The sequence below is a fragment of the Dermacentor silvarum genome, chromosome 2 (genome assembly GCF_013339745.2).
Source record: "Dermacentor silvarum isolate Dsil-2018 chromosome 2, BIME_Dsil_1.4, whole genome shotgun sequence".
Taxonomy (NCBI): domain Eukaryota; kingdom Metazoa; phylum Arthropoda; class Arachnida; order Ixodida; family Ixodidae; genus Dermacentor; species Dermacentor silvarum.
In genome coordinates, this window is record NC_051155.1 from 217,243,544 (window position 1) to 217,261,553 (window position 18,010).

The following is an 18,010-nucleotide window of genomic DNA, read 5'->3' on the forward strand; positions in this document are numbered from 1 at the left end:
GTCGTAAAGACGTGAACTGCATTGACTTCGAGCAGTGAACGACGTGACCAGTGCTCAGAAATTCTGAGCTAAGAAACGAAACAATTTGGTGTCGTATGGTTATGTTTTGCATTCCGTTCAAACTCGTCAGTCAACCGGTATCGAGATCAGCAGTCTTGGCTCTCCCATTCTATGGCTCTCCGTAGTCCGTACTCCACGCAGAATATGTGATGCTGTGCGTGTCTGCTGATTGCAAACAAACTCTCGTGAGTGCAGCCGTACGTCGCGCCTCTTATCATGTGAGCATGCTCAGTGAAATGCAGAAATGGCAGATCGGCTCTCGGGAGTTGCTATAATTATCTGTATTGCACTAGGTGTCCTGGTAAGTGATGCGCGGTCCGCTGAATTGTGCGCGCCTGATTTAGCTTTTTTTTTTTTTTTTCCTCAGACCTTCCTCCTCCTGTTTATATTCGCGAAGAGGCAGATAATGCGATTCACCCTCAAGTCAAAGCACAGCCCTCACGTGCCTATTGGCCATGGTGTGTCCAAGGCAAGTAATATGTCATGTTAAGCATGCACACACTACGTGTATTTCATAGGTCCTCGTTTACGCTTGTCTCACAGTGACGTCGTTTTGCAGTCGCTGAAAGATGAAGTTGATAGACGGCTGCTAATTATCAAAGACGTAGCATACGAGCCTACACTTCTCAAGCCAAACGAGTGCCTTTCTTCCGATAGCGACTTGTCCCAAGGTAACCACTGCAACGCTTGTCTTGCTCCTTCATGCGTATAAGTTGCACCTATGCACTTTCAATTGCAGTGCAACCGCAGCATTTGCTTCGTATGGGTGTTGTGGACAAGCTTTCGGAACTAGGTAAATCAATTGTGCGCATTGCAGTCTTGTGTAACGAGGCCTCTTCCACATACCTCAATTAATGTCGTTGTGCCAATACATTGAGAGAGAGAACCGTCCTAAAAAATAAACACGACAATGTTTTGACACCAGAGGAGCACCTTGGAGGAATTGACAAGACACGGGTCCGCAAACCAGGCCAAGATGTTCGAGTTTTCCTTCTGCGTCAAGTTCATGGAGGACCGTTCGCAAACTGTGATCCTCGCATCATACACAAGTTTCTGGACTTGTACGAACATGCTCGACACAGTCCGAAGGTAGGAGCTATTCCCTATGATCATTTGCAAACTGGGGTCACATTTATTCCATTTTCGAAAGCAGGCAGCATAGATGTATGTTTGGGTTAATTCCTTTTTTCGTCAATTTCATACCCATCCATTCATTCATTCATCATTTGTTCTGCTGGGTGAATATAAAATTAAGCTTTTGAGCATATTTTACTCCTATAGTAAATGGACAAGCTTTCTGCAGCTATTACCATTTTTTCAGCATTGTACTGTTGTTTGAGGTGAACAGTCGCAACAGCTTAGATGTTGACAGCTGTAGACGTAGAGCCTTGGAGTTACTGGCACATACCCACTCTGGGGGATTGGCCAAGAACCGGGTAGTTTGAAATAACAATCAGAAAGGAGATGTATAAAACAATACAAACATAAATGTGAGAATATATACGCATCTGAGAATGAATAATTAGAATATATCAAATGACTTGAATAGAATAAATGAATAAATGATGACTAAAAAAAAAAAGAAGTAGACAGCTAGTCATCAAATTCGTAAAAATATTTCGGAACCCTAAGCCCTGATTTTGTCATCTAAATCTTTCTGACCCTGCAATGTAATTCTGGATGGCATCGACAACCTTCCCGTCACTGTGCCCAAGGGTAGAGGCCCCCAATGATAGTAAATTTTGAACATTTAATTCTAATCTAAGAAGGCGGAATGGTGTTTCTAAGGTTTTTTTATGCAATTCAGAATATCTTTGACAATGACAAAATGATCTAATGTTTCATCTTGTCCACAATAGGGACAGTTAGGTGAGGGGACCAGACCAGCTCTGTGTAGGTAAAAATTTTAAAATGGAATTCTGCAGCGTAGTCTAGTGATTGCGACTTCAAGTGGTCACGTTTGACAGAGTTTGCTATTCCAATAATGCGACAAGTGCTGAATGTTGACAGCTGTCAACAAGACGAAGAGAGGTGCTTACATTCACCTGCAAGAAAACTTCCTTTCAGGCCCTTGCATTTCACAATAAGGAGGTAGGAATGCGTTAAAATTTGATAAGGCTGCCTTCCAAAATCTTTAACTTGCCAAGTTTGTTCTTTATAACCTCTACAGGAGTTCACACACGAACACTACCTTGCATTCATGGACATCCTAGAGCAGCTGAAGTCAAGGTAAGAATGGTGCCGCTCGCCTTTCATCTGGAAAGAAGTGGTTTTTCACATCTCACCGTTACTGTAGCCTACCCTCTCGGGAAAAGACCACACCTCGGCGCAAGGATGCGACGCAGCCACACAAGAGTAGCGAGTCTCCAAATGTCAACTTCTTGTCTTCTACAATGACTCTTCCATTGCCAGATGCCATCCTTCCAGGCAACAATGGGAGGTCAGCAACTGAGCCACTAGCTAGCTGCCGACCATCTACTCTTGCATCTGTGGAAGATGATAACGGCAGAGATGCTGCTCTGGAAACTTCAGTCTAAGTGTTGTGCTTCACTGTGCATCGACCTCTATAAGTGTCAGCATCTGTGCTGTTACTCTTGTCTTCATAGTTCCATGGTTGGGATTTATGAGCAAAGCGGTTTGAAGTCATAGGACTATTGCCCTGATGTTTTTTTCCCCACAGACTCTGGTGGGCTGGTGTAAAATAACATTAAAAAAGGAGTCATGCTGTATGCATGCTGTGGATTTTTGTTTATGGAAGTACAAAACACACGTACCCACTGTAACTTTTTATTTCAGACACAACTTGCACATTCCATCATCACCACCTCTATATAGTCGCTTCTAAAAAATAAGGCTAAGTAGAACAGAATGGCATAAGCAAAAATTGATGTCATAAATACATATATACAAACGTGCTTTAGTTCTCTACACTAATGACTGCGCATATTTGATTTAAACATCTCAGCTTTGTCTGCGGTAGAGGAGAAAAACCTCAACCACTGATTTCGACTAGCAATTGGAACAGCTTCCTTTCGCCTACCACGCACGATGGCTAACCAAGCAATCAACAGCCAGTGCATAATTTGCATAAAACAAACTTATCTCCAAGACTTGCTTCATCTCCCCCATTGAAGCTGTGCCCTAGTTTTGCATGTTGAGAGGAATGTCACTTGGAATAAGACCACGTGGCAAATGTGACTTAAAAGGGAAGTGGGGAAAAATTTATCACAGCTACACTGCACATTCAACAACACGGGTATGTATATTTATAAGGGCACAGAAAAAAAAAAAAAAAAAAAAAAAGGAGCACGGGTTCACAAAGAGTGCTGAGATGGCTTCTTATAAGAAACTAGCCCTCGGCAAATCACTGGTTCCCGTTGCTCCATTTCTGCAAAAACTATTGGGGCTCGCAAGGATACACAAGACCAGGGGGTGGTGAAACCTGGATACGTAATTGTAGCAATCAACTATTTCCAGCGATACCAGTTGTAACAGTTGCAAAGCCACATGACTCGCACTCCCGTCACTCTGCATGCAGCGAAAGGTTGGACGTTGAAAAGTGCAGAGACAGAGAAGCAACATGTAACAGTGGGATGCTGTGCTAGGTGAAGCTGGCTACCACAGCATCACGGTCAGGAAGCTGGCGCATCTTCATGGAACCATCTGCGCCACATGAGTACAACCGGCCCTTGGCATCGGTCAGCAGGTGTGTCACACCCATGCCAATGTTCCGGAACAGTGTACTCCGAGAGTGCTCGCTGGGGAAGGCATATAGCAGCACATGAACTGGCAGACCCCAGACCTGCAAGCATAAAAAAGTGAAGCTCAATAAAATGCATGCAACATTCTCATCTCCTACCAAAAGCTTGTCTGACATTGAAGATCAATGCAACAAAAAAGCAGCGAACAGACGTGTGTTATGGAGGACAAATTAAATACGAGCAGTTTATAACCATGACTGCTTGGCTTGCCAATTGTTGGAAATGGGTTCTGTTAGTGGTATTATGCCACAAGAGTGGGTGAAATGGATATGATGCTTGAGCACCAAAACAAACATTGAAAAAGATAGCTTGTGTTACTATGTATTGGAGCAGGCACTCGTATCGTTAAACTGTTCCAACCGGTCTGCAACAATGGATTGCAGAGCAGCAGACAATGAGGCTACGCCACTGGCCATGTACTTTGTGGTTTTATATTTGTGTTCCATAGCACCTGTGAACTATATAAATAACTTGAAATGTAGGCCATATAAACAGTAGCAGTCAGTCTTGGCTGTAATGTTCAAAGAACCCGCCAAACAATAGTCTGATGTGGCTTGTTAAGGGATTCATGACAACACGGTGCAACGTGACTGGACGAGGACAGAAGAATCGTCCAGTCGTGCTGCACTGTGTTATGAATCCCAACCAACTAGCCCGGCAATGTTCTTGTTAAGGGAGAGCTCCACTTAACACCCCATCTTCAATCCACTAATGCATACTGTTTTGCTGTGACGCTACTCAAGATGACTTTGCCAATGCGCCTAAGCATAATGTACATCCAACACAACTGTGACGTATCACACATGTGTTCAGGTCAGTTTTCATCCCAAGAGCCATTTTAGTATGCGAGCACCATACGAGGTCTGTTGGAAAAGTATCCGACCTTTGGCCGAAGAAAAAAGAACTGGCATAACTGGAGCGTTGGAAACCTAATCACCCTCAAAGTAGTCTTCTTGGGACTCCACACACTTCTCCCAGCGGTGCTGCCATTGTTGGGAGCATTCTGAGAAGACCCTCTTTCGTAATGGAGTTTAGCTCAGCTGTCGTTGCAGCCACAATGTCCTCTCTTGTCTAAAATCGCGCTCCTTTCAATGACCTCTTGATTTTGGAAAGCAGCCAGAAGTCGCAGGGGGCCATATCAGGAGAGTAAGGAGCCTGTTGCACTACAGGAGTCTGGGTTTTCGCCAAAAAAGTGTAAATCAAGTGCGAGGAATGTGCAGGAGCATCGTCCACCAATTTGCTGTTGACCACCACTCCAGTCTCTTGCACTGCAGATCATCATCTAGGCGACGGCGGACATCCCTGTTGTACTCTTTGGCGATTGTTTGACCCTGTGGTGCATACTCGTGGCGTTCCACACCGCGGGCGTCAAAGAAAGCAGTCAGCATCACTTTGAAGTTGCTGCGCACTTGGCGGGCCTTCTTTGGTCTTGGTGACGTGGAATGCTTCCACTGCGACGACTGGGATTTGGTTTCCGGGTCTACCCGTACACCCAAGACTCGTCACCAGTGATTATGGTGTTCATGAAGTCGGGGTCACTGTTTGTGGAATCCAGCATGTCCTGTGAGACTTCAACACGAAGTTGCTTTTGCTCCACCGTGAGCTGCTTCAGCACGAATTTTGCCGCAACTCTCTTCATGGCCAAATCTTCGGTCATAATAGAATGTGCAGAAAAAGTGCTGATGCCCCACCTCTTCCGCAATTTCTCGGATAGTCACATGACAGTCCCGCATCACCACAGCGTTCACTTCAGCAATGACCTGGTCATTTCGGCATGTTAATGGCCGACCGGAGCGTGGCTCGCTTTCCACCGATGTGCGGCCGTCTTTAAACCGGTTGTACCACTCCTTAATCTGTGTGCTGCTCATAGCATCGTCACCGAAAGCAGTCTGAATCTTCCAAATGGTTTCCACTTGGCTGTCGCCGAGTTTCTGGCAAAATTTGATGCAGTAGCGCTGCTCCAGTCGCTCCGTCATTTTCCTTGCAATAAAAAAACCGACGAGAGCACTGCGCACTACCTCACTAAAATGCTGCGTCCCAGCGACTGACGCTATCGGCAGGCGGGAAAAAATTTGCGCATGCGCACGAAGGTTCAAGGTCGGCTGATGCAAGCGCGCTTGTTTCATGTACATCAGGTGTTCAAAAAAATATATATATATTAATAATAAGGTTGGATACTTTTCTAACAGACCTCGTGCATGCCCAAGTGTATCCCACTCACTTGTCATTGCTTTGCTCTAGCAACATTCCTACAATCCTCATGGGCTTGTCCTCTTTAATAACAGCTTAATAACAGTAATATATGACAAAACAACTATACCTTGATGTCCCCATCAGCTGACCCGGTGATATAGTATTCTTCCCGGGGATCCATGGCAAGGCACTTGATGGCCGTTTCATGTGCCTGAAACTTGTGGCGCAGCTGCCGTTGCCGCACGTCAAATATGACTGTTGGTGACCAAGTCAAGGGGTTATCTCAACTTGGAATTTGTAACAGCTATGCACCAGCTTACGCTGTATATTTACACCTATATTTGTCTCCATGCACCTGGGATGCACAGTGTTAAACGAGGCACAGAATTGACAGCAGGGGGAGGGCCTAACCTCGTTCAATTGCACCATTATCACGTAATTATAATAGCCATAGTGCAAGAACAACTAACCTTGTCTCTTTCTCCAATCCCCTGGCTGTCATTGCTGTATGTAGCTTTGTTTTGGACAACATTAAAATCATGATGCACTTAATAAAAATTGACAGCATGCCAACATTAAGCTTTTAATCTTATAATGCATTATGATAATTAGGGTTGCATAGATATTGAAAGTTTTATTGCTCAAAGCTGTCCAGCGGGCTATGAGAAACACTGTAGTGGATGGTTCAGGATTAAGTTTTAGCGCCTGCACTTTTTTTTTAATGTGCACCTAAATCTGCAAGTAAGTACATGAGCATTTTTGTATATATGCTGCCCCTTTTTAAAGGCAACTGTTGGGGCTGGGAACCAAACCAGCAACCTCACACTTGGTGGCAGAATGCCATAGCCCGCTACTTTGTATTTTTTTAATAACAAATAGAAAATACGAAAGAATGGAACACAATTTGGAATTAATGTTTAGAAGCATACTTTGAAAAAAGCTGTGAAGAATAAGTACCACATTCAAAATTGTAAGCCATCTGCTTGAAAAAGCCATAAAGATGCCTCCAGATGAAAACGAGAGGCAAAGAAGGATACAGACGTCTCCTTTCTTGCCAGCTGAAATCAAGAGCTGATTTTGTGGTGCAAACACCACTGCAGAACTGCCATGCTCGTGACAAGAAAAGGCTGAAATAGAATATAAAAATTGCTGTTGCTGGAGGTTTCAAAACATGAAAGCTTAATGTAAACAGGCTCTGTAAATGAAAATGAAACACACAAGCATCTCGGAGCTATTCTGAACCATTGTGCTAGTATTATTACACTGTGACAGTCTTCTTCGGGGTGAAAGGGATTGTGTTTTCACAGACCAAGCACCACATTGACAGCAAAGTGACTTTAGCTGACATCATGTCAGCATTAAAACCAAGATTATCAGCTCCAGTTAATGTTATAAACAAAATGCTGCCCAATGTAATGCACTGAGCCTTTAAATTCAGCATTTTTAAAAAAGACAAAAAACTAAGACATCAGCATGAAAGCGCTTGTCTTCTGTCAAAATTTTTCTGCAGTAAGTCGAGCACAAAAAGCAACTCCAAATTGGACAAGCTGGTTTTTATAATTTCCAAGTTACATTTTAAGATAAACATGTGCATAGTGCAAATTAAATACGAATGTTAATAATTCTGGAACAGGTAACAATTTCAACACACTTCAAACAAACAAGGCATGTTGGTCCAATGAGTTCCTCATAATCTAAGCAACAGAAGACACAACCTAAAAAAAAGCAATGCAATGGCAATGTTGGTGCTGCAGGAGTATGCAGGAATTATGAGAAGCTCTATAAAGAATTTACAGCTTGCTCACAAGTTAAATCAGCTTCAGTGCTCCCAAAGCAACAGCTGTAGCTTCTAGCTGGCAGCACGAAACAGCGCAACACACATTTCGATGAAAATTATCACTCATAACAAGCACAATGCAATGTACGCTGCTACTAGTCATCCTTGATATGGCAATTAAGGCATTAGTGTCACAGAAATGTTATCATTTGCAGGAAATTAGGCGACCCCAATCTAGGTCTACAATACCTGCCTCGTCCTGTCTAACTACAGGCAGTTGGGAGGAGAATACCTACAGGCAACAAGCGCCTTGCGTTGGGGAAGCAGTGTGTCCCACAAGCAGACATTGCGGTTTTCCGTTGAGTGGCCCGCTGTGGCAATCAGACTAGTTGAGCTCACAAAGGCAAAGTCACTGGCTTGCTTGGTGTGGCATGATGCGCTCTGCAAGAAAAAGCAGTGGCAAGGTCATGTTGAATTCACAAATTGCTTAAAGGTTTTCATGCTGCGCTGCATCTGCCTAGTTTAGACTCGGTAAACTGCCGACTAAATTTGTCCACATTTATTTCTCAAGGAGAGACAACAGAGGGGACCATCCGTAGGTTATGGCTATATTTGCCCCCGCCACATTGTCACTCTGTGGTCAGGGTACAGCTGAGTTGATAGGCCATCTGCCGTAGGTACTTTGACATTGTCCTGCCTGCAATTCTGACACTTTGCAACAGTTACCATTTTACAAATCCCCCAAAGGTTTTCTGGGTACATGGAAGAGCGTCTTATCATCCTTTGCACTATCGAAAGACATTGGGTACTGCCCTATTTATCCATGTAATCTAATATTTCCTTATTGCTTCAGCGTGGCTTTAGCTGAGGTAGTTTTCTTTCCTTTTTTTTATTTTAATAAATACGAATATTATTGGTCACCTACTTAACTAGTACTTGCTTTTCACTGTGTCAGGTGCAATGACACCAGAGTGACACGTCCACACTCAGTAACATGATGCAAACCCTTCCCATTGCAAGCTTTTTGTTAAAGGTTACTGATAATGCTGTTATGTACATAACAGAGTATACCTTGTTTAGAGCAGAAAGTCCTGAAATTTTTACTGAACACAGGTGAACAAATCAAAGGTGCAAGTGGAAAGGGTCACAGAATTAAAGTTTCACAGCATACCTTAGGCTTTCAAAATGACACTGAACACCTTGAATCTGAACCACAGGTTCTACACATACCTTTAATATGCTATATGGTGCATAGTGGCGAACCCTTTGTGAACATCGCAGACTGCATGCTACTGACTGATTACCAGTTATGGTGATTCAATTAAAAACTACGCAACTACAGCACTTCAGACTTCACCATAATGAACAAGTGAGAAAAGATTGCTTCTTCAGTTGTCACACTTTGGCCTAATGTACGCAACAGTGGCCGACAAATGTGGTTATGTGCATAATGTAAGAGACCTTGTTTAGAACATGAAATTTTAGATGTTTACTTAACGTGCATAAATGCACTAAAGGTCTAGAGGAATGGCCATCTGGCTGAGCAGGCGATGTGTCGTAAAGGAATAGCGCAAGCAGGACAGGGATAAAATGAATGGATGACACAAGCACTCGTGTTATCTCTTTCATCCATCCATCTCCTTTTAACGCTTTTTTTTTTTTTTCTGTGGAAATAATGGCCCATTTAAACTGACCATTTCTTTCCCGAGGTGCCTTCAAACTAATACTGTGCAAGAAACTACTAATGTAGATAGAGTTGTAGGCTTTACAGGAGACAGCAAAATGAGACGCTTACAAAAAAGGGCTTGGCGTTTGTGGATGTCATGCTGACTTGCCACAGGCTCAGGTTTCCATCACCATCAGTGACGCCAAACTGAAAAAAAAAAAAAAAAAAAAAAAATGAAATTGGTCTTATGTTTGGCATCACATCTCCCAACGAAACAACAGAATTTGCAGCTTAAATAACACACATTAAGACCCCCCCCCCAGCGGCACAATAAAAGTCACAAACTAACTGTTTATTGGGTCAACCTGTGCCCAGCAAAACACGTAACACTCAGCACAATGATAGCAGCGAGGACACTCGTTGATCGTCAAAATCTGATCCACAGGTCAAGCGCGTCGTGCTTCATACATAATTCGTCAAAGGTTCCAGCATAATCGCTGGTGCCCATGTGCCAATCAGAAAGTACTACACAAATTGTGTCACACATACAATCTGATTACACAAGGTTTGGTGACAACAGACAATGGATAGAACCAGTGATGGCATTTGAGAAACTTCCGATGCAGAAAAGTGGTCTAGTGACACAAAATGTGGTGTGGTCTCTTGACTCCGGTATGGGAGAAAGCAGGGAAGAAATATCACTTGCAGAAGCTAGTTGAGGAAAAGAAGAAGGTTGTTTGTTGGCAGCAAAGGCTGCCTCTTGGCATAATGGCAACACGACCTCTCGGTTTCTTTTAACTCCTCTAATAAAGAACGAATCTGAAAAATGCTTGTGATAAACGCTCTCTAGACGGCGCTTTACAACTTCTAAATGTATGAACAAAATTTTCTATGAGGCCTGGTGAGGGGCTCTCTAAAAACTGTGAGGCACAACCTACAACAGCAATAGCAGTAAAAGACATGAAAGTGAGGGCTTCCTGCCTTGTTCCCTTGCTGGTTGAAAAGAAGGCTGGTCACTTTGGCAAACGTGCCCGCCAGCCTTGGTGTGGACACAGGCTGTGCATGGCCCCATTCCCAGAGGCTCACAGAGCCATCCTGGCAGCCAGAGAGGTCTGAAAGAGGGACACCATCACAATGTCATTGCAAAATGCAAATTCACGAGGAGCAGTTGAGGTAAATGTATGTATACAGAATGATTAAGTGCTGCAAAGTATGAACCAGTGAAATGAACCTCCATGCATTGAGGAACAAGTACAACATAGGTACTATCATGCTGAAGTCAAATGCAAACATGAGAAAACCATTGCCAGTGCATGTGACAGAGGTGTGATCTATTCCGAGTTTGGGGGCCAGAGCGCATTCATTTCCCAGCTTCACTATGATCAAGCATTAAAATTTCAAGTAATTACGAGCCGGAACTGTTCCATTTTCTTTCTTGCCATTCCCATTTCATTCCAGTATGGTAGCCCATGATATAAGTCATAGGCACAATGTGTCAGTATAAGAGAGTTCACCTTATGGCACATGTGCAAATAAACCTCTTGTGCAGCAAATTGTATGTACACTTGAAAACATAACAGATTAGTAACCCATCTGTAAAGGGTGTACAGGACAGAGATTAGCCTTGTGGCATAGTGAGCTTACAAACAATGAAGTCAACAGGAAAAAAAAAAGTATGAAAGATGCTTGCAAGCAGGCAATGAAGATTATAAGAGCACACAGGGATATATTAAGAGTGTACCAAGTATTTCAATTGCTTGTTGAACAGAGCTCCAGAGTTCAAGAATGAATGACATGTTGAGCGTAAGTTGGGCAAACACAGGATAAATAAAGGCAATACTGGTGCTTGCTAAAGAGGATGTGCTCGTCGAGCTTATGTACATGTCCTTAATCCAAGCTCAATAATCTCCTCTAACACATGGGTTCTCAAAGTGGGTTCCGCAGGCCCATCCTCGGGGTTCCGCGAGCCAATGATAAATTTTCCGTGGTTCCACGCTCGCCAAGTGTCTAGGACGGCGAACGCGAGGTGCGCTCGATCCAAAGAATCTCCATTACCAATTCCTGAGTGTCAAAAAGCACATCACAGTGCGTAACAGAAACGCACGGACTGTGCAATAAATCCGCCAGCAGCTTGTAGCCACCCAGCCTCCGAAAACGGGCAGTGCGCCTAAGCTTTTGAACTTAAATCTCAGAGGCCGTAACTTACCACCATGCGCATTTCTCGCATTTGTAGATCGGGGTGGATAGCTTGCGCAGTGATCTATACTTCGGAGGATTACAAAAATTAATGTGTGGAGCATCGAAAAAGAGCAAGAACAGCGCTAGCGTGAAACCAAATCGAAGCGGCGGAGTTCACGTCCGTCCGCATCGCCATTTGCCTTCAGCGGAAATTGTACGTAAAATGTGTCTGACAGCAACGCCGAAACGCTTTGTGCCTAATTGTGCCCTTAAAGCATTTATTCTTGTATTTATCGCTGCGCATAACACAGCGTTGGCGGCTGGCCGCATGCCTTCATAAGTGCGTAGTTTCCATCCATGATCGCGTCGATAGCGACCACGATTTCGTCTGCGCTTGTTGCAGCAAACAGTAGTTTCATTTTGACTTGGGGCGTGCATCGGCCGCAAGCCTTTAGAACCGCAAGGTTGCCGTCCATGATCACGTCGATAGCGGCCGCGGTTTCGTCTGCGGCAGTTGCGGCAAGCAGTAGTTTCGCTTTGATTCAGTGCTAAGCTGCCGAAGATGAAGCGCATCGGCTACATCGCAATGGACGGACGATTTGTTTGCGACCAGCTCACGGGCAACAAAATAATCGGGATGTGCGCGTGGTAGAGAAAAACGTGTCTCAGATGATCACACGCGCCGCGGCCTCACTGCGAGCGCTATATAATCAGTCACGAGATGATGAGAATTGCAGCTTCCGCACTGCTCTTGTGCAAAATAGAAACATGATTTGCCGATTCATTCAGTAAATAAAAGCGTGTTGACGTAAGCATTTTTTATTGTTTTTTGATACCCTTGATAATTCGACATTCGGTTAATTCGGACTTTTCTTTCGGTCCCGTGAAATCCGAATTATTGATGTACACGGGCTATGCCAGACACTCTTCTCAACCATTAACTAGATAGTTTCCACAAGGGGACTTTTCTTATGTTCCCAGTTGTGTCCTAGTGTGTAACCCTATTCAATCTGCGTGTCAATTTGTGCCATTTACCATAGCTTTCTGAAAGAAGACCTTCCGCCAGAGGATTGTAAACATTTGTTGCCTACTAAAAAATTTGTTTTTTCAACAACAGATGATTGATCAGCTCTTTCACGAGCAACTCTGATGACTTTAGTGGTCATCATGACCGCAATATGACTACACACACTGAAATTGAGGTCAGCAGTGCATAGTACAATGACACTACAAACTGATGTGAACAGTACTTTAACTTCAGTACAATTTAGTAAAGCTGAGAATCTACAAGCAGTGCAAACAAAGTCAAACAAGTACAAGCCCTATATCATCAAAGAGTTAACAACACAAGAAATGTAAGCCGCTTACAAAGTGGGAGCACTGGGTGGGATGCCAGCCGCCGTACTGAGTCCACACGGTGTCGTTTTAGCTGGAAGCAAGAAAAACAAACCAATCCATTTTGAAACACTCAAAAGACATGGTGGCACGTTGGCAACTCAACCCATCTAAAACAAGCCTTCAAGAAGATAGGTGGCCACAATGAGTGCAGCTTTAAAAAACGAAGCAGTTTTGCAAGTACTATTTTGCCTTAACTTGTAGCATTTACATAGTAGTAACAAAAATAAATTGCTCATGATTAGTTTAAGAGCTTGCCGAGGTTTAAACAAAAATTTATTTAATGCACTCTTTCATTTTTCTTTCTAGCTATACAACAATACAACAACAAAGGACTTGGGAAGTCTCATACTGACTGCTCAACATTAAAAATAAAGCCCAATGCATGGGCTTTGCTGGTCACAACTTCATGCCTGCAACTGTGTGTGTGTGCTCTCCCCATGTTCTCAGTAGTTTTCCTGCTGGGAAACCAATCACCAAAGTAATGACGTATTTGCATAAAATGCTGCAATCCAAAACCGTTTTTGAAGTAGAAATGTCACCAACTGATGATAACAACATAAAAAAAATGAGAACCACATTTTTACACATCATGCAAGAAGCAGAGTGACAGAAAGAAACACTAACAGGGCAACATAATTTGGACGAACAGAACAGATGCCCAAGAACATGCTGTGGTGTCAGAGTATGCAGTACCACATGCCATCCCATACTGATGCTCTACATCATGAAGGAAATGGTGAGGAAATGAACGAAATTCAACAGTTTGAGTGCTCAGCTATCGTGACATGTTACAATGTGGTGAAGCCTACAAGCTACTGAAGACATTGTAACAGCCATTCACTTAACAGTGACATCCGTCGCGGCTAATTATTCTAGCTGCAGCTTAGTTGCTCTGCACCAACCACACCGGCATAGGATGGCGAATGTAGCCCAGGCTACATGCACAGGTTATGCTTAATTAATCCACTGAGCACCACACATGCTATTTGTGGCACAAGGACCTCTTCTTGCCGAAGGACCCTCACTTGGCCCCTCTCACAGAGACACAAAATAATCTGAACAAAGCATAGATAAAAAACTGAGAATGCATGCTCTGCTTATCATATTCTTTATGCAAGTTGTGCAGTTCCTCAGTGGATTAGGTATGTGACAAATAAACATCATGTGCTATCGCTTTGAACTTTAAACACAAATGGGTCAAAATAAATATGAGCCTGCATTTGCATTTCCACATTCACCAGCATGTGTGAAATGACAACAATTAGGTTGACATGAGGCGACGAGCGGCCACGTAGACCGGTAAAGTCTCGGGCTCTCGCGGGAGAGGAAAAACCCACACTCGATCTCTTAGTGTAGCATCTTTAATCTCTCACGGAACACTAGCCCGTGCCGGAGCGTGCCAGCCGCTTGTGCCTCGCATAGATGCGAGCGTCTACCTAATTCTCATGCGACGCCAATGCTGCTGCCGCTACAGACACATGGAGCTCTCAGAGTACTGTATCTTTAGCAAATATTTGTTAAGCAACTGTTTGTAAAGAGAGTCTTGATTTATTCTTGCACGCTTTGACTGGTGATATGCGACTTGAAGTTCACATAGCACACTTTTGCTAATCAATTATTTTTTTTACCATTACACTTACCTGTTCACAAGGGTAAACATGTAAGAAAATAAAAGTCTATAGTTATTGTGGTCAGTGAGTGCTACAACAGTAACTATTCTCAATACTTGCTCTTTTCAGCTCACCACTCATTACTACTGAAGCCTTGTCATAAGGGTTTAGTTCTGTTAAGTGCTTATGTAGGAAAGCATACAAGCCACAAGCCTCTAGTCATAGTGGATAACAAGTGCTGTAATATTACCCTTTCTTGGTACCTGCTCTCTTCACTTTAACAGACAATCACATACTATGACACCATCGGTTGGATGGTGTCATAGTAAGGCCACATCCGCCGCCATGGCCACGAGTGTCACTGGCTAACACTCTTAGGGCTAGATGCAGTACATATACAAGAGAGTTTGCTGTTGGGTTAGGTTAGGTTAAATAAAGTCAGGTTAGGTTAGGTGGTGAGAGGATGGCCGCCACAGTAGCTCAATGGCACAGCATCATACACACAATGTGAAAGATGTAGATTTGAATCCCACTTGCAGGAGATTGTTTTTTCATCCGCTTTCGTTTCCCTTGCTTTTCCTTGGCCAAGAAAGTGTTGCCCAATGCGTTGACAAAAATTCCGAGTCCTCAGTTCCCTTTATTTAATATTCTCACTCATTATCATAAAGTGTTAGTTATAAAGTGTTAGACATAATGTTTTAGTCCTAAAGTGTTGGCCATAAAGTGTTGGTAGTAGTTCACTAGTGTGCTGCCAGTGAGATAAGCCATTGTACAACCTAAGCATTTCAACTAGCTCATGCCTGCAGATATATCTAAACAAAACAAGCACCATACTTTCAACAAACACGCCACTTCTACAGTTCTCTGAACATGCTGGCACTACAGCTGTGTGAGGCATGCCATCAGTGAGCATACCAACATGCATTGACCATGCATCAACACCACTTGAAACCAAGGCTGAATAATGGAAACACCGTGGCAAAAGGAGCCAAAGTGCACAGAGGCCAGGGGGCAGACCAGCAATTCCCGTACTTCTTCCACAAATCTACAACTCACCGGCTTGATCATGAGACGGCTTCGCTCGAGGACAATCTGACAGAAGTGGGCGTTAGTGCTCCCAGGAAAATTCAGCCCCTTCATCTTTTTGGGGTAGTTAATTTTTTTTTGAAAATGCCAACAAAAAGGAGGATGGTGTTTAGTTTGGGGATGTAAAATGCCATGATTTTATAAATTATATTCAAAGGAAGGAAGAAAGAAGGGAAGAAAATGCAAAAGTGTTAGCAAAACAAGGTTAGTATCTGGTTAATCACACCAAAAAGCATCTGTGGACAGTGACTAAATAATGCAGTGGCGGTTGCTACACTTGCTCGGTACAGTAAAATGATAAGAAAAAAAAAAAAATCAAAATTAACAAGTGTATAAAGGCAATATGACTACTACATATTGTACAGCCTCATACCAAATGTTTTCAGGATATCTGAGACACTGCAAGTGAGCTACCCTGCACAGCATGTCATAAGCAATATGACACCTTGTCTGTGGAGAAATTTTTTGCAAACATTTGTTAACACGATTTGTTGAAGATGTGACACCTCCTATGCACAGTACAATTATTTAAATTGCAGTGTGCACAATAGTTTTGTGCAGAATGTGTGAACTAAAACCTGCTGTATCTATTAAACTTGGAGTAAAGGCCCAACTATTGATATAATTATGTTAAAAAAGTTCCACAGTTGAGCTTATCTGGATAGTAAGCTCCAATCTATAGATTGGTATGTCAACTCTACTATGAAATGCAGGTTCCGATGTTTGCAAAGACTGTCAAAGGGCATGCATAAATGCTTGCAGTAAGTATCAGTACCAGGAATAATACTTTTCCTGTTCACCTGTCTGCCTATAGGCAGGTAACTGCGAAATCCAAACTAGGTTAAGACATGCTTCGGTGCATTACTGCTTCATCACAAACCTTTATTTCTGTTTACTGTTGTCAGTTGCATGAAAATCTGACAAGACACGGCACATTACAGGGCCTCATGCAGCAGTTTTTACCAAATAGAAACTGTTTTACTTTTGTTGCACGGGTCCTAAGGTGCCAGAGGTCATTAGATCACCCTATTCAGGCTGGATGGCATGTCCATTACAATCAATCCAACAGCAATAGCAGCAGCAGTGCCAGGGGTGCAAATAAAATAAGTTGCCTCTGGTTTGCTGGCCTGATCAGTTGCCTACCCATCTGCCTAGCCCACGACACACCCTTCAGCTATAGGAACTGTCGGGAACTGAGGGGTGGCAGCAAAGCACCAGAACAAGAGGACCAGCGTAGCAGGCTCCTAGAACAGAACTGCCCTTGCCATGCTTGTGCCTCAAGCACGCGCTTCCAATCTTAATTTTTTTTTCTTGTTTTTCGCAGCCGACACCAAGGTGCCAGCTTATAGCGCCGACCTTCGCATCCCCGCATTGTGGTGTTCGGTGGCCGCTACAGAACTATAGGAACTTCAGCTACAGGCCATATGAACATAATACTGTTAATTTGCCCCAACTCATCTCAGTCCCTATAGCTACAACCACTTCATATTCTAGAGAGAATGTGTAGTTGAGCTCACCATTGTGGTACCACGGCCTGTCTGTGCAGCCAGTGAGGGAGGGTTGGCGCTGGTAGGACTGGTAAACGCAGAGGATGCAGCAATAGGCAGCCCAGTCCCCACTGAGGCATTGTGTCGGTCCAGGGGGTGTTGCACCACCAGGAAGTCCAACGCTTGCCCTGCTGGGGGCTCCGGAGGCCTGCAGCATGCACACACCACCATCAAGACTGAAAATTGTACAATCCTGAACCTAATCATAGAGCTAAAAATAAAGGGGAAAAAATCACTGAAAAGTTTCATAATACGCGATTATGTGACCGAGAAATAACCACCTCACAAACATTTATTTGTGCCACTCTTGGATCTCATTTTTCTTTGTCATTTCCATTAGTCTTTGCAGCGTCTTGCCCGTTAGCTCTTCCAAAATGTAGCCCGCACTATTTAAACTGAAATCGTTATTAGCCCTACACTATAAGGCCCAAAAATGTATTGTTGGGATTGGAACACAATATACAAATTTTACACAGCACAGCTTAAGAAAAAGGCAATGCTCGTACTATCACACGCTGATTCTTGCAGCATCTAAAATAAGCGATTCCCACACCAGTGTTCAGGATGAATTTTAGGGCACAATAGTATCTATGTTCCAAGTGTACCCAAACCAGTGTACAAGGTCAACCACTCTAAGGTGCAACATGTAAGTATTCAAAGGCCCATAGCAGCTTAAATTTACTATGAAGGCATGCAGGCTAATTGGGTTAAAACGTATTTATCCATGTCAAGCA

General features: G+C 43.4%; 2 protein-coding genes across 8 annotated transcripts in view; one reads left to right on the forward strand and one right to left on the reverse strand.

Annotated features, from left to right (window-relative positions):
• The first annotated feature begins 21 nt into the window (after positions 1 to 21).
• LOC119442647 (protein C1orf43 homolog) lies at positions 22 to 2,789 on the forward strand. The gene is made up of 7 exons (XM_037707604.2): positions 22 to 361; positions 428 to 529; positions 620 to 731; positions 800 to 853; positions 986 to 1,149; positions 2,231 to 2,289; positions 2,357 to 2,789. The coding sequence occupies exons 1-7, from the start codon at positions 305 to 307 to the stop codon at positions 2,595 to 2,597; spliced, it is 789 nt and encodes a 262-aa protein (XP_037563532.1). The 5' UTR covers positions 22 to 304; the 3' UTR covers positions 2,598 to 2,789.
• A 44-nt stretch (positions 2,790 to 2,833) lies between these two features.
• The window catches only part of LOC119442642 (dmX-like protein 2), a 150,166-nt gene continuing 134,989 nt past the window's right edge, over positions 2,834 to 18,010 (reverse strand). For 6 of the 7 annotated variants that reach the window (XM_049662276.1, XM_049662275.1, XM_049662278.1 and 3 more), the window contains 9 exons: positions 17,247 to 17,424; positions 15,700 to 15,783; positions 13,004 to 13,064; positions 10,439 to 10,569; positions 9,587 to 9,664; positions 8,088 to 8,232; positions 7,052 to 7,141; positions 6,142 to 6,269; positions 2,834 to 3,862 (listed from right to left, as the gene is read on the reverse strand). In XM_049662276.1, coding sequence (XP_049518233.1) covers positions 3,662 to 3,862; positions 6,142 to 6,269; positions 7,052 to 7,141; positions 8,088 to 8,232; positions 9,587 to 9,664; positions 10,439 to 10,569; positions 13,004 to 13,064; positions 15,700 to 15,783; positions 17,247 to 17,424 — 1,096 coding nt within the window. In that variant the 3' untranslated portion in view covers positions 2,834 to 3,661. The remainder of the gene's footprint in view (positions 3,863 to 6,141; positions 6,270 to 7,051; positions 7,142 to 8,087; positions 8,233 to 9,586; positions 9,665 to 10,438; positions 10,570 to 13,003; positions 13,065 to 15,699; positions 15,784 to 17,246; positions 17,425 to 18,010) is intronic. The other variant, XM_049662280.1, reaches the window with a different exon arrangement.